Source organism: Lithobates pipiens, unplaced genomic scaffold, assembly GCF_037356315.1.
Source record: "Lithobates pipiens isolate NorthernLeopardFrog02 unplaced genomic scaffold, aLitPip1_a1.2 Scaffold_16, whole genome shotgun sequence".
NCBI classification, from domain to species: Eukaryota; Metazoa; Chordata; class Amphibia; order Anura; family Ranidae; genus Lithobates; species Lithobates pipiens.
The window spans coordinates 322,958,604-322,978,935 of NW_027507748.1; the positions used below are offsets into that span (position 1 = coordinate 322,958,604).

The 20,332-nt window shown below is 41.0% G+C and overlaps 1 protein-coding gene across 1 annotated transcript in view; it reads right to left on the reverse strand.

The window, feature by feature from the left end:
• Positions 1–20,332, reverse strand: part of LOC143982742 (protein argonaute-4) — a 145,082-nt gene that overhangs the window by 74,187 nt on the left and 50,563 nt on the right. Inside the window, exons 4-7 of the mRNA XM_077481722.1 lie at positions 15,025–15,206; positions 14,728–14,864; positions 2,946–3,080; positions 2,776–2,863 (exon numbers count right to left, since the gene is read on the reverse strand). Of these exons, the coding sequence (XP_077337848.1) occupies positions 2,776–2,863; positions 2,946–3,080; positions 14,728–14,864; positions 15,025–15,206 (542 nt within the window). The remainder of the gene's footprint in view (positions 1–2,775; positions 2,864–2,945; positions 3,081–14,727; positions 14,865–15,024; positions 15,207–20,332) is intronic.

Consider the following 20,332-nt stretch of genomic DNA (forward strand, 5'->3'; position numbering starts at 1 on the left):
TTTCCTCCCCAAACCCTTAAAATCACTTGCATATCCCCTTCCCTGACCACAGTGAATGCATCTGGTCTTTTACCAATTTCAAAGATGCACTTCGAGCCCTTGGCATCCTCATCTTCTATAGGACCATCTAGTGAGCTGCAGAGACTTACTATTCCATTAGGTAGAGGGCAAGAGCAGACTTATGACTGAGCTCAGTGTGCACCAGAGGAACAATATGGGCTCTGCCAACATTCAGCCCATCCTGACCAGATACCAGCTAGAATTTCTGAATGCAAGGCAACTAATAGGTAGGATGGGCCTCGTCTGGCACTTGGCCATAGCCTTTTCAATCCTTGGTAAATGGGATTTTTAACTCGCCTCTGTTGGAATTTATTAAGACAGGATTCAGAGACAACTAGGTTATATTGCTATTTACAGAAGAATTTGACACTGCTAAACAAGTGTCAAAGAAAAAGCCTCCATTTTGTTGCAAAGCAATAGAAGAGTGAATCATAAGAAAGAAAGGACCGGTGTTCTTTAATGAAAGCCAATTATTTTTTTAACATTTTTTTTTTAACAGACAAGTTAAAAAAACGTCCTTAATTGTTCAATTGTTGTGTAAACAAAAATGACCAGGTGGTAGAGTTGCAATTCTGCAAAAATAGATGCTTGATGCCGATAAGCCCAAGAGGCACTTACTGATTTATTAAAATGCGCCTCAACAGGAAGAGGACTTTCCCTGAAGGAATGAATGTTAGCCTGCCTAAGCCATCTAGCGAGATAATGAAATAGGAACAAGGCAGGCAGCCCTCAGTGGGGGGCCTTCACAAATTATAAAAAGAACATCAGGTCGGTCGAATAGAAGAAGTGGTTTAAAGAAAAGACAAACAGCCCTAACAATGTCCAGGCAATGGAGATCGCCTTAGGATGTTTGGGAGAGTATCCAGATTAAGATGGAATTTGCACTCTGAGTAAAGGAGGAGAGGTCAACCTTGCCTGACTGTTTAGCCAGTGTGCAAGTTCCCTGAAAGCAGCATTATAACTCAACTGTCTCTGAACCTCCTGTGTTCCCTAATGAACAAGAAAAAATAGGTGAAGCCTTCAGAAAAAAAAAAAAAAAAAAAAAAAAAAAAAAAAAAAAGAGCGTCAATTGCAGACAGAAGACGTTAAAAACCGCCTGCTGCTTGCTGTTCAACAAATATATTCAAATCCGTTTCACTTACCCCCTTTTACATCCATCTCAAAAAGGAATAACTATGTTAAACCAGAAATACAATCAAATGTGGAGATGAGAGACACTTTAATCCCTTTTTAGTACAGAAGCTTAAACTTTTTTTTTTTTAATGAATGAATATCTTGGTAATTAGGTGGTCACCTGATCTTAAAGGATCACATGGGGGGGGGGGATAAAAAAAAATCTTTCGATTCTTGCTGCTATCAATTTGACAATAGTTTACAATACCCAATCCTACAATGATCTAGATCAGCAGACCATCAAAGCTCTATCCGGACCTCTGAATATGTCCTCTGCCAGATGGTATACTCAGGAAGGACACCAGGGAAAAAACTGTTCCAATGATCCTGCCAAATCATCAATATCTTTTGTTTTGTCGGGGATGGCTACCTATTGCACTACTATGAATGTGTGCATGACTTAGATTGTGAGCTTTTCCTGTCAGATCTTTCAACCAACATCTTGTGTTTATAGCCAAAATAAGGTTAGGGCTCATACTAGAATGGTTGTTCGGTTAAATATAGGGAACATTTATGTAAATTGTTTTTGTAAACCTATGCTTTTTTTATTTTAAGTTTAGGTAAACTACTTTTTTTATACATTGTGTACCTGTTACAATAAACTGATAACATGATCAGTATGAAAAATATGAACTGATGCACAGTAAGCCACAGAAGCGGCTCTAGAAATTAAGATGCAACAGAACCCTGGACTTAAGGACCTTCAGTAACGGCATTCAAGTTTTTTTTTACCTTAATCCATTCTCTGCAAGGTGAAAAACCTTCTGCTGCCTGTTACCTACCCTCTCTTCTATCAATCCAGAGGCTGCCAAAATTCAGTGAGGAGGGAGTGGGCCAAGCTGCACTATCTATGGATGCACACAGCCTGGCTCAGAAGAATGCCCTCCTGTACACCCTCATAGCAAGCAGCTTACTATGAGGACACACACACACACACACACACACACACACACACACACACACACACACAGAGGAGTGGAGGATGCTGGTGGGGTAAGCCAGAAGAGGTGGTAAGGGGCCACTCTGCATCATCACTGCACAAGTATAAACTTTTTTTTTAAATTAAAATAAAGTTTTGCCTTAAGGCCCCTTTCACACTGGGGCACTTTGTAGGCGCTACAGCGCTAAAAATAGCTCCTACAAAACGCCCTGAAACAGCCGCTGCTGTCTCTCCAGTGTGAAAGCCCGAGGGCTTTCACGCTGGAGCGGTGCTCTTGCAGGACGGTCAAAAAAGTCCTGCAAGCCACATCTTTGGAACGCTGTGGGAGCGGTGTATTTACCGCTCCTAATGTGCCCCTTCCCAAAGAAAACAATGAGGCAGCGCTGCAAAGCCGCCTGCAAAGCCTTTCTTCTGTGGGCGGCCTTAACCTTTTTTTCAGCTGCTAGCAGGGGTTAAAACTGCCCTGCTAGCGGCCACATAGCGCTAAAAACTAAGGTAAAGCAATGCTTTACCGCCAGCGCCCACAATGCCCCAGTGTCAAAGTAGCCTTACAATCACTTTCGGCTAAATTTATCTCACTGTTAAAGAATCAAGAGCCTTACGTCTGGTGGCTTGCTGGTCTTCGAGTAACATTACACACTCTGTACTTTCTCTTCATCTGACCGCAGTGTGTGACTTCCACTTTCAAACCTGTATAAAAAAAAAAGTGATTTATAGCTGGTGGACAACACAAATACAGAAAACAGTGAAATCTAGGAAGAATATAAATTACCTCTTATTTCTTTGGTGAATTTTACACGCTGGGAATCTGTCAGTGGTTTGGTCTGTTCATTGATATTCTGAACATCTAGGACTTCACACATGAACTCAATTACAGGCTGAGCGCGGTAAAAAGCAGTTGCAGAAACTGAAAAATAAAGGAAAAAAAGGAACCCATTACAGGTAGTCCCCAAGCTATAAACATCCGACTTACATATGACTCACTTACAAATGGGAGACAACAGGAAGTGAGAGGAAATCTACCCCTGGAATGGGAAATTCACTCCTACATTAGCATGGGAAAAAGGTGTCTGAACTGATGCTTCACCAATTCTTGTTTCCACAACTCAAATTCCAAATGTCAAACAGACAGAAAGTGATGTGAAATCTTCTGAACAGGGACATAGACAGCAAAACAAACGCTACAGGGGTGTTAACCCCTCCCTATGCTATCCAAAAAACGAAAAACTTTTTTTTTTGGCTCGAGATACACTTAAATGTACCTTTTCCGACTTGCATACAAATTTAACTTAACAAACCTACAGAACCTATGCTGTTTGTTACTCGGAGACTGCCTGCATTACATATGTACATTAACCACTTCAGGACCGCCGTATTGCCATTGTACGTCAGCACAATGGCACAGGCAGGCACAATCACGTAGATTTACGTGATTGCCTTCCAGCGGGTGGGGGGTCCGATCGGACCCCCTCCCGCTGTTTACGGCAGTCCGATTCGGTCCAGGAGCGCTCCGTGATGAGGGGATGGCCGTTGGTTTTCGGCCACCCCCTCTGGATCGCTCCTGGCCAATGAGAAGCTTCCTCCCCTGTGTATTGTTTACACAGGAAGGAGGAAGTGATGTCATTCTCCTCGGGGCGGTCTTTTTGACCGGACTACGAGGAGAAGACTAAAAGTAAGTGTGCACCAACACTACACTGACATGTAGGTACACACAGGCACACAAACCCTTTCACCCCCTTTTGCCAGTGTCACTAAGCGATCATTTTTCTGATCGCTGCATGTGTCGCTAGGTAGCTAGTTATTTTTTTAGGTTCACCGCCAGGTTTTTATATCGCTAGGTACCCCGATATACTACCCAATAATGGTTTTAACCCCCTGATTGCCGCTAGTTAACCCTTTCACCCCCTTTTGCCAGTGTCACTAAGCAATCGTTTTTCTGATCGCTGCATTAGTGTCGCTACAGTCGCTAGGTAGCTAGTTATTTTTTTAGGTTCACCGCCAGGTTTTTATAGCGCTAGGTACCCCGATATACTACCCAATAATGGTTTTAACCCCCTGATTTCCGCTAGTTAACCCTTTCACCCCCTTTCACCAGCGATCACAGTATAAGTGTCACTGGTGACGCTGGTTAGCCAGTTAGTTATTTAGGTTCCCCGTCAGGTTTTTATATAGCGCCAGGGACCCCCATATACTACCTAATAAAAATTTGAACCCCCTGATTGCCCCTAGTTAACCCTTTCACCACTGATCACCGTACAAGTGTTACGGGTGACTTTGGTTAGTTTGTTTTTTATATATAATCCGGAAGGCAGTGCTTGGTTTTCGGGGTCCCGTACGTGGCTAGGCTCCCAAAAAGTCCCCCACATGTGGTATCCCCGTACTCGGGAGAAGCAGCAGAATTTATTTTGGGGTGTAATTTGACTTCTGCCCATAGCATGTGTGAGCAATATATCATTTAGTGACAACTTTGTGCAAAAAAAAAAAAAGTTTGTAATATTCCCGCAACTTTTGGCAAAATATAAAATATTCCATGGACTCAACATGCCTCTCAGTAAATAGCTTGGGGTGTCTACTTTCCAAAATGGGGTCATTTGGGGGGGTTTTGTGCTATTTTGGCATTTTATGGCCTTCGAAACTGTGATAGGTAGCGAGGAGTTAAATCAAAAATTTGCACCCTTAGAAATCCTGAAGGTGGTGATTGGTTTTCGGGGTGCCATGCGCGACTAGACTCCCAAAAAGTCCCACACATGTGGTATCCCCGTACTCAGGAGAAGCAGCAGAATGTATTTTGGGGTGTCATTTCACATATGCCCATAGCATGTGTGAGCAATATATCATTTAGTGACAACTTGGTGCAAAAAAAAAAAGTTTGTAATATTCCCGCAACTTGTGGCAAAATATAAAATATTCCATGGACTCAACATGCCTCTCAGTAAATAGCTTGGGGTGTCTACTTTCCAAAATGGGGTCATTTTGGGGGGTTTTGTGCTATTTTGGCATTTTATGGCCTTCGAAACTGTGATAGGTAGTGAGGAGTTAAATCAAAAATTTGCACCCTTAGAAATCCTGAAGGTGGTGATTGGTTTTCGGGGTGCCGTGCGCGACTAGACTCCCAAAAAGTCCCACACATGTGGTATCCCCATACTCGGGACAAGTAGCGGAATATATTTTGGGGTGAGCAATATATCATTTAGTGACAACTTTTTGTAATATATATATATATATATATATATATATATATATATATATATATATATATATATATAATTGGGCACAAAGTGTCAATATTTTGTGTGACCACCATTATTTTCCAGCACTGCCTTAACCCTCTTGGGCATGGAGTTTACCAGAGCTTCATAGGTTGCCACTGGAGTCCTCTTCCACTCTTCCGTGATCACAGTGCCAGGTGGACGTTTGAGACCTTGCGCTCCTCCACCTTTCGTTTGAGGATGCCCCACAGATGCTCAATAAGGTCTGGAGACATGCTTGACCAGTACATCACCTTTACCTTCAGCTTTTAACAGAATAACCTGGAATAGAACACCAGGCAAAGGGGCTACAGGTGGATTCCCCCTCCATTACCTCCCAATCCTTGGGGCCACACATGGTGAGGTTGTCATTAGTAATGATACCAGTTAAGTGTTGACCACATGACGAGATTGCCATCAAACAACCTACGTGTGTCGTAACATGGCATCTGGACGTTTTCTTTATATGTTGTATGTAATGTCAATGGTATTGTTTGATGTAATTCTTCATATGTTACGGAGCTCCGTTGCTAGCCTACTACTGTGAGGCGCTTTTATAATTTGCCATATCTTGACATAGAAATGAATAAAAATATAAAAATTTACACATACGCTAGTATGATCCCATTTGTTACCACTTGTAACCCCTTTCCCCTGCGCACTATAGCAGGTTATTTTGTTGTATTTATGTTATTGGTTAGGGTAACACCCAATACGATGAGTGATCTATGAGTGACTATTACTCGAGTGGATGATTTTTTTTTCCGTTTTATTCTTTAGCAAGGCAGCAGTAGTCTTTGAGGTGCACGTGATGTTGGAATACTGTCCTGTGGCCCTGGGTACTCTGCTTCAGTATGTCACAGTACATGTTGGAATTCATGGTTTCAATGAACTGAAGCCTCCAGTGTCGGCAGCACTCTTGCAGCCTTAGACCATGGCACTCCTACCACCATGCTTGATTGTAGGCAAGACCCTTGTGTGGCGGCAACCAGATGAGGAGTACAAAGACACTTGACACCATCTGAACCAAATAATTTATCTTGGTCTCATCAAACCACAGGAAATGGTTCCAGTAATCAATGTCCTTAGCCTGCTTGCCTTCAGCAAACTGTTTGTGGGCTCTTTTGTGCATCATCTTTAGAAGAGGCTTCCTTCTGGCACAGCCATGCAGACCAATTTGATACAGTGTGTGGCATATGGTCTGAGCACTGACAGGCTGAACCCCCCCCACCTCTTCAAACTCTGCAGCACTCATACGCTTATTTCCCAAAGACAACCTCTGGATAGGACAGAGCATGTGCACTCAACTTCTTTGGTCGACCATGGCGAGGCCTGTTCTGAGTGGCAGCTGTCCTGTTAAACTGCTGTATCGTCCTGGCCATCGTATTGCAGCCCAGTTTCAGGGTCTTGGCAATCTTCTTATAGCCTAGGCCATCTTTATGTAGAGCAACAATTTCTTTTTTTCAGAGACTCATAGTTCTTTGCCATGAGGTGCTATATTGAACTTCCAGTGACTAGTATGAGAGAAAGAGCAATAAACGCCAAATTTAACACACCTGCTCCCCCATTCACACTTGAGTCCTTGTAGCACTAACGAGTCAGATGACACCGGGGAGGGAAAATGGCCAATTGGGCCCAATTTGGATATTTTCATTTAGGGGTGTACTTGTGTTGCCAGCAGTTTAGATGAATGGCTTGGTGTTGCGTTATTTTGAGGGGGCAGCAAATTTACACACACACGCTACTTTACATTATAGCAAAGTAATTTCTTCAGCGTTGTCACATGAACGATAATAAAATTTACAAAAATGTGAGGGGTATACCTCACTTGTGTGGGAAAATTTATATATTACACACACACATACAAAAAGTTTTATTCTTACCGTTTTACTGTATTTTATGCTATACTCTGTTTTATTGTTTCTGTGTTTTATCGGGTTTGCTTTGCAGGTATGTCATTCTACTGTTTTACTGTACTGTTGCTGTGTTTTATTGTTAACCATTGTTTGCATTGCAGGTACACAATTCAGATGCAGCACCGATTTATTTTGACAGCAACATTTGCTCTCACAATACGTAAAATCAGCAACTCCAGCACTGTAGGAGGCAATTTCACCACCACAGTTAGAGCATATATGCCAAAGCATAGGGACAGGGGTGGAAATTAGGGTCAGGTTTCCCCTACGCTTCGGCATATATTTTTACTTACTTTTCTGGGCAGAGATTTCTTCATCCACATTGATCGATGTGAATGGAGGAATCTGGGCTGAACAAAAAAAAAAACGGTGCATGTATGCCCATCATTAGAAGTGGGTGGATGCAGGGAGGTGTTCTCATGGTGGGCATACCCCCGATCAATGGAATGAATGGAGGAATCCATACATTACAATATTTGCCCAACAAGGACCAGCAATGTACTGGTATGTTTCTGGGCTTTGAATAGTTGTACCGGAATGATGCCTGCAGGTTTTGGCATCTTTTTCAGCCAGTGGTCGGCTTTCATGTAAAAGCAATCCTAGCAGCCAATTAGCCAGTGGTTCCGCCAGCTGACCATAGAGCCGATTGGAGACCAGAACGGCTCCAATTATCTAAGAAACCGAAAGCTACAAACATTTCATGACTTTGGTTTCACCAGAAATAAACAGCATTATTGGGAAAGCATGTTATCACACCATTCTTGGTGTAGTCAGATGCTTTAAGGGCAGAGGAGAGAGCTGGAGTCAAATAGATCCCAATTTATTAATTTTTTGAAAAATGAGTACCTGTCACTACCTATTGCTATCATAGGGGATATTTACATGTTACATTTACATGTTAAATTTACCCTGTTAAAAAAAAAAAAAAAAAAAATGAAACGGACACTAAAAAGAAAATAGCAAAATAAATTTTAAAAACAAAAATTAAAGCACCCCCATTCCTCCCCGTGCTCGCACGCAAAGACGTACGCAAACGTCGGTTTTGTGTTGTATGCAAACGACCATTGCACCGTGCATGTGAGGCATCACTGCAAACCTCCAATCGAGGGCAGCAATACTAACAGTAGACCTCCTCTGTAAATCTAAAGTGGTAATTGCTAGGGATTATACCAGAAGATAGCCTGCCAGTTGAAATGCATGTGATGTGGTTGAAAACAATGTATATGGCTCTCAAACTTATATTACAAAAATGGTTTTCAAAATAGTACTCACCAACGATCATTCAATGGATTAAAAGCAATTAATCTTAAAGATGAGAGGAACTGACAAACCATAAGTGTCTTAAAATATTTGTAAAAAATCTGGCATTGGTGGTTAGTCTCCAATTTGCCTGAGCAGTGAGCTGAGAATATTAATGATACTATGGAAAATTGGAGATTGGAGGGAAATTACATATGAATATAAGCACCATTTAGGTGTAATAATGTGATGGAGGGATCCTTGGTGAACGCGAATATGGATTTTTTTGGGGGGGTTTTGCATTGATGGGTGGGGCTATGTGATGGAAAGGTTTTATGTGATTTTTGTTATATAAAATGGAAAAAAATGTAATAAAAACTATTTGATTGAAAAGGCTTTTAAAAGTGTATGTAGTTTGTAGCTGCTGCACGGGTGTGTGCAATTTTAAAGGATGTCGTGTTTGGTATCCATGTACTCGACATAAGTTTTTTTTTTTTTAACCAAACATTTTTCGAAATAGTGTTATTAAAATTCAAAAAAGTGTTTTCCTAAAAAATTGTGCTTGGAAAATTGCTGTGGAAATACTGTGAAAAACAAACAAAAACTTTCAACACCACCATTTTAATCCATTGGACCTCTGATTTAAAAAAAAACTACATTACAGTAATGTTTGGAGGTTCAAAGTAATTTTCTAACAAAATATTATTATATATATATATATATATATATATATATATATATATATTCTTCTGTAAAGAAAAAAGAAGTGTCAGAAAGGGCTTTGTCTTCAAGTGGTTAGAAGAGTGGGTGATGTGTGGCCTAAGCTTCTAATGTTGGGCATAAAATGTCAGGACAGTTCAACCCCCTCCCCCAATCTAATTTCTGAGAGGCATGTTAAGGCCATGAAATATTTTATTTTATATTTTGCCACAAGTTTTGGGGAAATTTCTTTTTTTTACAGTCCCCTTCTTCGGTTCTTCTTGCCGGGCCACCACGCCTTCCTCTTTTACAAGCGGTGGCCTGGCAAGAAGAACCGAAGAGGGGGACAAGACCCCTGAAGAGGGGGACAAGACCCCCGAAGTCGGAAGAAGAGGGCGGCGGTGGCGAAGAATGCCGGGCTCCTCTGCAAGTAAAAGAGCTAGCAGAAGATAGAGGAGTCCGGCAAGAAGACCCCCGAAGACGGAAGAAGACCCCCGGAGCTGTGCAATAAACTGTTTTAACCCTTGTGTGTTGTGTTTTTTTTTTTTTTTTTTACTTTTTTTCACAGGTGAATGGGTAGGGGTACATTGTAACCCATACTCATTCACATAGGGTGGGGGGCCGGGATCCGGGGGCCCCCTTATTAAAGGGGGCTCATGGATTCCGATAAGCCCCCCCCCCCGCCCGCAGACCCCGACAACCAACGGCCAGGGTTGTCAGGAAGAGGCCCTTGTCCTCATCAACATGGGGACAAGGTGCTTTGGGGTGGGGGGGGGGCGCACGGCCCCCTCCTTCCCCAAGGCAACCCCCCCCCCATGTTGAGCACCCGGCCTGGTGCGTTTGCTTGTCCCCATCCCCTTTCCTGGCCGGCCAGCGTGCTCGGATAAGGGTCTGGTATAGATCTGGGGGGGACCCCCACACCATTTTTTCGGCGTAGGAGGTTCCCCTTAAAATCCATACCAGACCTAAGGGCCTAGTATGCTCTCGGAGGAGGAACCCATGCCTTTTTTTTAATTTGGCGTGGAGTTCCCCCTTGAGAGCTCATTCTCTGATTGGCCACGGCAAAAGTCGCCTGGCCTGGGGCGACTTAAAGTCGTGTTGTAAGTCACCCCAAGTCGTTTGCAAGTCGTGTCCAAGTTGCCTCCAAAAGTCGTGTTGAAAGTCGTGTTGCCCCTGTGTGAACCGACCCTAAAGGACACATAAATCACATACCTGCAACAATGAACGGATGAGGCGCCTCTGTTGCCATACACATGTCGATGTACCATCTAGTAGGTAAGTTTAAGATTAAACAAGATTATATAAAGAGAAAATCGACATGTGTATGGTTCCCTTGGTAGCAATAATCAACGATATGGGAATTATTATTCATAAATGAAAAGATTTACTTCACATTTTATCTCATAAGCGAGCTATCTGACTAGATCGGAGGCTGTTATATCACCGCGGGTTTACAGCAGTTCGTACTTCATAGAAAGCTATCTGGCAAGAGCAATCAAATGATTTCTTAAGGATCTTAATCTATATTTACAGCGAAAATATAATAGTATTTTATTTAGAAATCCCAAGACGATCTGTAGTTAAACACAGTCCTTTTTTTTCCCCTTTTAGGACCTCTATGCAAGGGAAACAGTCTGCCATATAGTGCTGTTGGTATTCCATTTGTAGCGAACAGTTAATTGATTTAAACCTCAATCATTCATTGGGCTTTAAATACACTACATGTAATCAGTTTTGTTTCTTCAGCAAATATAAAGCATTCAAAAAGGTACAAATATTGCCACCGATTTCACAATAGAGTGCTGATAGCATCCGCAGATGAAACACAGTGTAACGAGTATCTCATGAGTTACATTAAAACTCCTAAATGTCTCCAGATGGGTGCTGATTAGTGAAGGTCTGATTCAACAGATAAGCTGGTGAGCAGATTAATCGTATGTAAGATCCTCATACACTTACACCTTCACTTCTGAACTGTATAGTTTCTGCCACCATATGTTCTCACCCCGGGGTATTTGATACTAGGTGTGCTGTTATCCAGTTTAAACACTCCTTGTTCCGTGACAGATCTGCTGCTAGCAAGTTGATTAGCGCTCTGTGAGGGCCTGCTATCCTCATTTACGTCAACGCGTTTTGCAATGTAGCGTCACGTAGCTTTGACTGGATGTGAAATTACACCCAAAAATACATTCTGCTGCTACTCCCGAGTACAGGGATACCACATGAGAGACTTTTTGGCAGTCTAACCATGTACAGGACCCCGAAAACCAGTCACTGTCTTCAGGCTTCCTAATGGCGTAAAATGGCGATTTCACTCCTCACTACCCATTACAGTTTCGGAGGCCATGAGATGCCCAGATATAACACAAAACCTCCCCCAAATTACCCCTTTTCGGAAAGTAGACACCTCAAGGTGTTTGCCAAGAGGCATGGTGAGTATTTTGCAGCTCTTTTGTTTTGGAAAATGAAGAAAAAGAAAAATGTTTTTATTTTTCAATTTTCAAAACATTGACAAAAAGCGAGATCTGCTTTCCCTCCCCTGCTTTTCTTCCCTTTTTTCTTTTCTTTCATAGAGTACATTTCAATGATATACTATTTTACATTGTAATATTGAATTCAGCTCTCTAGTCAAGAGTACGTATTGTATGTACATTGATGCTTACTTTATATGCCATTCTCAAAGTGGATTAATGTACGCGTTACATCTTTTTTATGTACTTGTCTTTATTCCCTTAATTTAATAAACCCTTAACGTTTGTAAACAAAAAAAGCGAGATCTGCAAAATACCCAACATGCCTCTCAGCAAATAGCGAAAAGGGGTCATGGGGGGGGGGGGGGGTTTCATGATCTCTGAAACTGATAGTTATTGAGTTGTGAAAGCAACAAATTTTTGCCTTTAGAAATCCTGAATTCGGCGATTGGTTTTCAGGGTCCTGTACGTGTCTAGGCTCCAAAAAATGTCTCACACATGGTATCCCTGAGGCTGGACCGGCACATTCATGACCACTATTGTCCATGGCTGTAATAAGGACAGAAATTATGTCCATGAACACCAACATTGTGGCAGTAAATTTCTCCTTAGAAAGGAAAAAATCAGAATTGTGTGAGGTATAAATTAAGATCCGCTTAATAGTAGCCAACATCCCAACATTAAATACTATAGAAGTTTTCCCCTTAAAGAAGGCAGGACTTTTTAGGCATAGACTGACACCAATTGATTTGGTAAAAATATATAAAAAAATAATTTTATTTCAACATAGAAAGAAAAAACAAAGAATAATATATTAACATACATTTCCGAACAGGAGAAAGGGACACATTACTTCCTCCATGTGCATATATTTCATATATATAGGTGATGCGTTTTAGTGGTGCGTTGTGTTTTTTTTTTTTTTATTATATATATATATATATATATATATATATATATATATATATATATATATATATATATATATATATATATATATATATATATATATATATATATATATATATATATATATATATAAATTATTTCTTATGTTTTTTATAGATTCTACTATTTTGTAAATTTAAGTGTGCTAAAATGGATCATCTCTGAAGAAGGAGTAAGATAACTCCGTAACGCGTAGGTTACATTGGATGCACAATATTAACGCAATTTGACCTTGTTTGTAGAATGCTTTGAATACGCCTATATACAATGTCATAGAAGTCTGTTCCTTTGGAATAAGATGTAGGAAGCAAATGTTTTCTGGTTCTATAAATATATGAACATGGAGGAAGTAATGTGTCCCTTTCTCCTGTTCGGAAATGTATGTTAATATATTATTCTTTGTTGAAATAAAATTATTTTTTTATATATTTTTACCAAATCAATTGGTGTCACAGTCTATGCCTAAAAAGTCCCGCCTTCTTTAAGGGGAAAACTTCTATAGTATTCCTTAGAAAGGAAGGAGGCTGGTATGGCCAACAGGCTAGATGAACGACTTGAGGGAGCCAGAATAGAGGCAGATGAGAGGGTATCCAGGGTCCTAAACTGCTGTACCAACACTCCCCCAGGGAGCTGAAGGCAGAGTCTGAGGAGATGAACGCATCTGACCCCTTGTGAGCCATCATGCCCAATTAAAAGGTTGCCCACAGAGAGGCACTCACAAGCATCCACAGTAGTGAGGGGAAGTGGCTGCCTCAGTGAAAACACCTGTAAGCCACAAACCAAGGAGAAGCATGTACTTAAAAGTATGTGTCCTGCATTATACAATCAGGACTCTTGTTCAGGACGTGGAAGCTGGCAGTTTACATCATACTCTCCACCTCAGCCAGTCAGAAGCAGCTTTGTACCCATTCACTGAATACAAAGCTTCCTGAAATGGCTGAACAGCACTCAGCCCCATTATTTTGTTCCAAGAGCAGGAAGTTCCTGTATTGCTGCTAAACACAGCGCGGTATCCTTATATAGCTGATGCTACATATAGTTTATACAGGGCTCCCAGCAGGCACGTGTGTTAGGGAAGGAAAGCTTGTTTGGGCAAAGCCACGCAAACTTTTAAAAGTAAACATGGAGTTAGGCTTTAATAACCCTAATATCTAATGCATGTGGCTGTAAAAAATAATAATTAAAATTAAAAAAAACAGTTACAACCTTTTTATTTAATTTAAAGTTCTCAATGCAGCTGCATTGTGTACAATGAGGACCTTTACACAGGGGCATAAACATGCACTACTTTCATATCTATAACCAAAAATCTGAGGACATGTGTATACATCTACACTATTGAGAAAAAGAACATGCCAATTCGTATACATGAAAAAACAATGACAATTTACATGAGAACGGATGTTCCTTGCCTATTGATCAGTAAAAATGTTACGATCATGTGAATTTAGCCTAATACCGACTAGCTGCAATATACAAACCCTTCTCTATTACTCCAGCAAATCAAGACTGGTGATTGAAGAGTAGAAAAAGACTCCTTAGCAACAAAAATTCCAAAATGGTGCTTAACAAAAGGTCCAGAACATAATATGCACCTTCTGTTAGACTTCATCTAAATACTAAACATATGCAAACAAATTTGACAACAGAATTAGATCTTACCCACCAGTCTAGTCACTATCCTGACTAGATCTATAGCTATTCTCTCATTGTATTTTAAAATTGAACTCTAAAAGTAGCTCTACACAGAAATAACCCTATGTCACTGCTGTGTTTCAGAGTGACTTGGAAGCAGGCTATTGGCCAATGACTGCTGTATGAGAAAAATTCCTTTATAGATGGGCTTTTATTGCTGTTCGATGCTGCGTACTTACACCCAGGAAAACAAGCGCTGTATAGTTAAGCTGTCCAATAAGTGCAAATTGCTAAGAAAAAAAAAAAAAGTGACAGCCAACAAAAAATTACATTTTTGAACCGGAGCCACAACCTAGGTAAATGAAAATCACGCTCATTGAACATGCCTTTTTACTCACCATCAATGTTAAGCATCATGTTCCACATGGCAGGACGTACAGATTGGTGGAAACCAAACCAAACCTCACGACCTCCACCCAGTGGGTGATAATAACCCTCAGGGGGAGAGAAGAATGAACGTCCAACTGGAGTATACCTGTACAAAAAAAGAAAAAGAAAAAAAAAGCCGCTCAATTACGCAAAAGTCTGAATGGATAAAGAAAAAAAAAAAAACGGATTCCATCAAGACAAATTTTGCAAATACTATGCGAATCATAAATGGCTGCATCTGTAAGCCCCATGTTGCATTTCAATACCTCATAGATGGTAAGTGGCGAGTAATTACATCAAGGGCCTGCACAGAGTCCTCAGGAACTTCACTCAAGTGTCCAGACAAGGCTTCCAGGAGCAGCTGCAGACTAACCACCGACACCCATTGGATGGTCACTTTAAAAGTTTGGTCTTTACCTTCACCTGGAAGAGTCACTTCAAGATCAACCTAGGGTGATTAAGAAAATTTGCATTTATCTGTCCACACAATGTTTTAATCTGGTTGTACAACTGTTACAAAATCTTTGGATTTGCCAAAAACCGTGTTACACAAGAACAAACCTAAACAAATCATTCCAACTTGGCACACCATAAAAAATGGCTTTTAAAATTCTGATTGCTGAACCATCCTAATGTGGGGGTCTAAAAACTCTGGGGCTTGCTTTGCTAAGGATACCAGGTTGATTAGGTTAAAGATTCTCTCAATATCTAGGGACAAATTAACTTATTAGCATACATATACCGAGGCTAGGAATGTGCCCAAAGCACAGTAGGGTGAAGCCTATTAGGATACCTAGAGATGCTCTCAGTCAGTTGAATCCCCCCGCCCCAACGATTATCTTGTTCTCCCCACCACCATCACAGAATGAAGAGACCCTTTTTTTTACTAGTTTTCGCCGCGATCAGTGATTTTTATTGTGACTGCGACATTATGGCGGACACATCGGAGATTTTTGGGACCATTGTCATTTATACAGCAATCACTGCTAAATAAATGCAGTGATTCCTGTGTAAATGATACTGGCAGTGAAGGGGTTAACCAGGGGGTGGCAGTGTAGGGGTTGAGTGTTGCTAGGAGTGTGTTACTGTTGGGGCCTGGGCTTTAATTTAGTGAAAACTGATCTCTGCTCCAATCACATGGAGCAGAGATCAGCGTCACTAGTTGCTAGGCAGAATAGGGAAATGCTGTTTACAAACGGCATTTCCTCGTTCAGCCGCCCCCTGAGACGATCGCGGGTATGCCCACGGCAATTGAGTCCGCGGGACCTGCAGCCAGACTCACAGGGGTCCCGACCAGCATGTGAGCATGCCACCGGTGGCACGCTTGCAATGGCAGGGCAGCAAATTTAAAGGGACGTACAGGTACGCCCATTTGCCTGCCCGTGCCATTCTGCCGACGTACATCGGCGTGCGCTGGTCGGGAACCGGTTAAATTACTTTTTTTTTTTAAGGAACATTGTTTTTGTATGGCCAGCACATATGTAGCATCGCCATACTCAGTAGTAGCAGAATTTATTTTGGGGTGTTATTTGTGGTATGCACATGCTACATGTTAAAAGTATCTTATAAAATCAACAAACCTGAGAGAAAAAAAAAAAAAAAAAAAGTTAATTTGCTTTCCAAATTTTCCAAAAACTTTTGGAAAAAAACTATGTTCAAAAGACTCACTATGCCTTTGGGGTGTAGTTGCAAATATGCTTGTGCTAGGTGAGAAAGAACTGGGTAATAAAAAAATAAAAAATCTTGATTTTGCAAAAAATTGTGGGAAAAAATTTCAAATTTCAACTCACCATGCCTCTTACTATACCTTGGTCTACTTTCCAAAAAGGGGTCATTTGGGGGATATTTGTACTTTCCTGGCTTGTTAGGCTAGCCATACATTATACAATTTTCTTGTTCAATTTTCTTTTAGATTTACCAAAACTAGGGGTGCACTGAGTGTACATTTTGGTGCCAAAAATGAAGGATACACTAGGCCGAAAGCAAAGGTTTTTTTTGTTTTTTGTTTTTTAAATAAAATTTAGATAGATATACACAATTGTTATATTTGTTATTTCGATTTTTTAATTATGAATTTAATAAAAAAAATAAAAATCCAGTAATGTAAAATAGATACTTTAATAAGAAACCCACATAAATTGGACACAGAAGATATATAAAAACACAAAATGAAAAAACTTACAGTAAAATAAAAACAAAACGGCCATAATATAAAATGCCAAAGACTAAGAGCCTCCATGTTTGAGTAGACGTATGGTATTTGCACTGTTTATTGTTCAAAAATAGAAGAACCATAAAACAAGACAGAGGGTGGATGGGCTATTATACACATCATACTACTAAGCAGTCAGTTGTATGAAAGCTTGTTAAAGTAAAAAACATCAGCTTCCAGTCCATGATACATCATCATTCACATCATATAATGGGAGTGGGACAACTGAAAAACCCAACAGGCTAACTTGTTTCAAGGACTTGCCTCTTCCTTAGAGCCAGAGCTCTGAGGAGAGGCAAGTCCTCAAAACACATTAGCCTGTTGGGGTTTCCAGTTGTCCCATAGGTGATGTGATATGTTGTATTGTGGACTGGAGGCTTACTTTGACGACAAGGTTGATAAGAATACACGGGTTGGTTTGTTGTATATTACTTACCATATTAACAAAGAGGTCTTAAGATAATGGACTAGGCCGGAGTGCCCTCTGTCTTGTTTTATTTCAGACAGTGTATCCACCGACTTCCCTAGTCATAAGAGGGCATAGAGGCGAGGCATGTCCAGTGAAGCCAGCAGGGAAACATGTAGGCAACCGTCTGGGGCCCACTTCCAAGCACCGGAGATTGTGGAGTTGATTTACTAAAATTGGAGAGATTGAAAAATTTAGAGCCGCTAAGCCAATGAGCTACGAAGTTCTTCGGCTTGTTCAAAGCTTTGACAATAAAAACTGGAAGCCGACTGGTTAACCCAACTTTCATGCAGAGCTGCACAAGATTTTGCACTCTCCAGTTTTAGTAAATCAACCTCTGTTTTCCTATTTGGTTTCATAACCCTTTAACTGAAAGTTACTGTGCAAAACAAACTGTTATAAAATTAAACTAACCAGATCCGAATTATGGCAAAAGGCAGTTATTCCGTTTGTTTTTCTGTAAAATATATTTGTTTTTTTCAACTTAAATGAGAAATAAAGTTCCCCAAGTTCTCTCCCTAAGGTGTTGGTGCACTTCATGTGCAATAAAACTGTATGTATGTAGCTGCGGTTACATACATAGTCCCAACATATACCACACTGCGTTCCAGGTATATGTGGAGACTTCCTGGAACAGAGACTAGTCTACAGTCTGGTCTACAGCAGCGGCACAAAGCCAATCACTGCAAACCATTTCATTAGAATACATTGCTTGCTGTGATTGAGCGCCGCTGCTGTAGACCAGAATGTAGACTAGTCTGTATTCCTGAAGTCTCGGCTCATACCCACAACATAGTGCAGTATACCATATGTAGCCAGCCACAGATACATACTGATTCGCACATGCAGCCGGTGGACAGCTTGGCGTAGACATAGTTTGGCCCAACAAATTAAGTAGTTCAAAAGCTGGAGTTCTTTTAAATTGAAGTGCAAAAACAAGAAAAACTGTAGAAGTATTACAAGGAACAACCAATGACCAATGACCAATTCAGCTCTCATAGGAAAGACAGTTCCTCTTCTCATCAAGAACATGAGATGGTAGACTGAATAGTCTCACACTCTGTACTGGTGCTTGGGGCAGATAAATATCTGCATGCAATCTGTGCAAGCAAAAGGAAAACCTTGTTGATGCGCCAGTACTCAAGGGGATTGTCGCTTCTGGCAATAGGCTGTTCAGCTAAATAAATGTCCAGTTGTTGGGTAACTGCAGTTGTTGTGGCACTGCTATGGACCGGGGTGCATTCATGTAAAATTTCTTCAAACATATCAGATATCGAGGGAGTGTGTTCCTCTTCACTTGTATGCGCCCGTTTCTCTGGTATACTTTCTTCTGTTCTACACCACAAAACTCCTTCACCAGATGCTTCCATCACTTCCATTTATGCCTGTATAATTTCCTGTGCATGCTGCTTTTTCTCCACATTAATATAATGCTTCTTAAATTGAGGATCTAGAACGGTTGCAATGCAGTACAGAGGGTTGGACTTGGTCTTGAAACTGGTTAACGGCCTACAGTAGAGTGGTTTTAACAGTTTTTATGCCATGGTCTGTTTCTACCTCTTTTCCTAGCAGACGCTTCAGTGCAGCAATCAAGCAATGCAAGCAATGCAAGCATTAGCTGAGCTTATTGCTTTTGTTAACTGTTCAAATGGAGATAGAAGAGAAACTATTTTCAACTAACATTCACTAATGTGTGCTCAGTTTTCTTGACAGCTCATAATCTGCAATATACGCAGTTAAAACAGGCTTTTGTTCGAAAAGACTGCCGTATATAGCAGGTGCGGTTCCAAAAAGTGGCTACATCTTGCTGCAGTAATTTCGGTGGCATTCCAAACTATCTGCAAAGCCTGTAATCTGGAATAAGCAGAGAATGATTAAAGTGACCCACAGTTTTTCTTTCTTTTGATACGATATAAAATATGGTTCGCTGACTTAGTAATCCCTCATTCACAGCCAATTGTAGAGTGTGTGTGCCATGCCACGGCCACGGTAGGCTTTTAAGTTCACGGTCCTCCATTGCCTTTGCCATGTTCTGTGCATTATCTCGGACAATCAAATGCACTTTACACTTCTTAATGTGCCAAGTGTCAAGCATGGTTTTTAAAACGTCAGATATTGCTGCTGCAGTATGTGATCCAACAAACTCACGAGCATCAAGTAGGATGTTTTGCAATTGAAATTTGGCAGCTATCCACTGCACTGTCAGGCTAAGCATGCTCATTGGACTGACGTCTGAATTCCAAAACGTTGTAGTAAAACCGATTGCTATGATGTTGGTAGTCATGAGCTCATGAACGTGTTTTCTAACACTGCAAAACAATTCAGGTAGACAGGTATCTGCGAAGTAGCATCTGCTTGGTAGTGTGTAACGCAGCTCAATACGGTGTATGAGCCTACAGAATCCAATGTCCTCCACAGTAGAGAGTGGCTGGTTGTCTAATTCAATAAATTCCATAATGTTATCTGTAATGCTGCAAGCTTTGGGACGGTCACTGGCCTACCTGGCCTGTTTAGTAGTAGTAGTAGAACTACATACAACTGAATATTTTTCAAAATAGCATGCAAAGTTTTAGTACTGGTTGGATTGTCAGTTCGTTTAAGAGGAAAGCGGCAATGCTCCCTGGCAAATAGTAGTAATAGTAGCTATCGAGGAGGGACGGTGCGCCCACTCTCCAAAGCAGCCCTGTATGCTCCCATCTCAACCACGAGGAACGTATCATGGGGAAAGTGCTCCCAACTCCAGCGTCTCAACCAACGCGCTCACAAGTCCAGCATCTTAACCAGGAGGAACGTGCACGTCATCAACAGAAAGTGACGTCACTTGTGTGCCCTCCGCTACTGCACATGCACAAATTTTTGGCTTCATGATCGGCAATTTTTTCCTCTCAGCAATGTG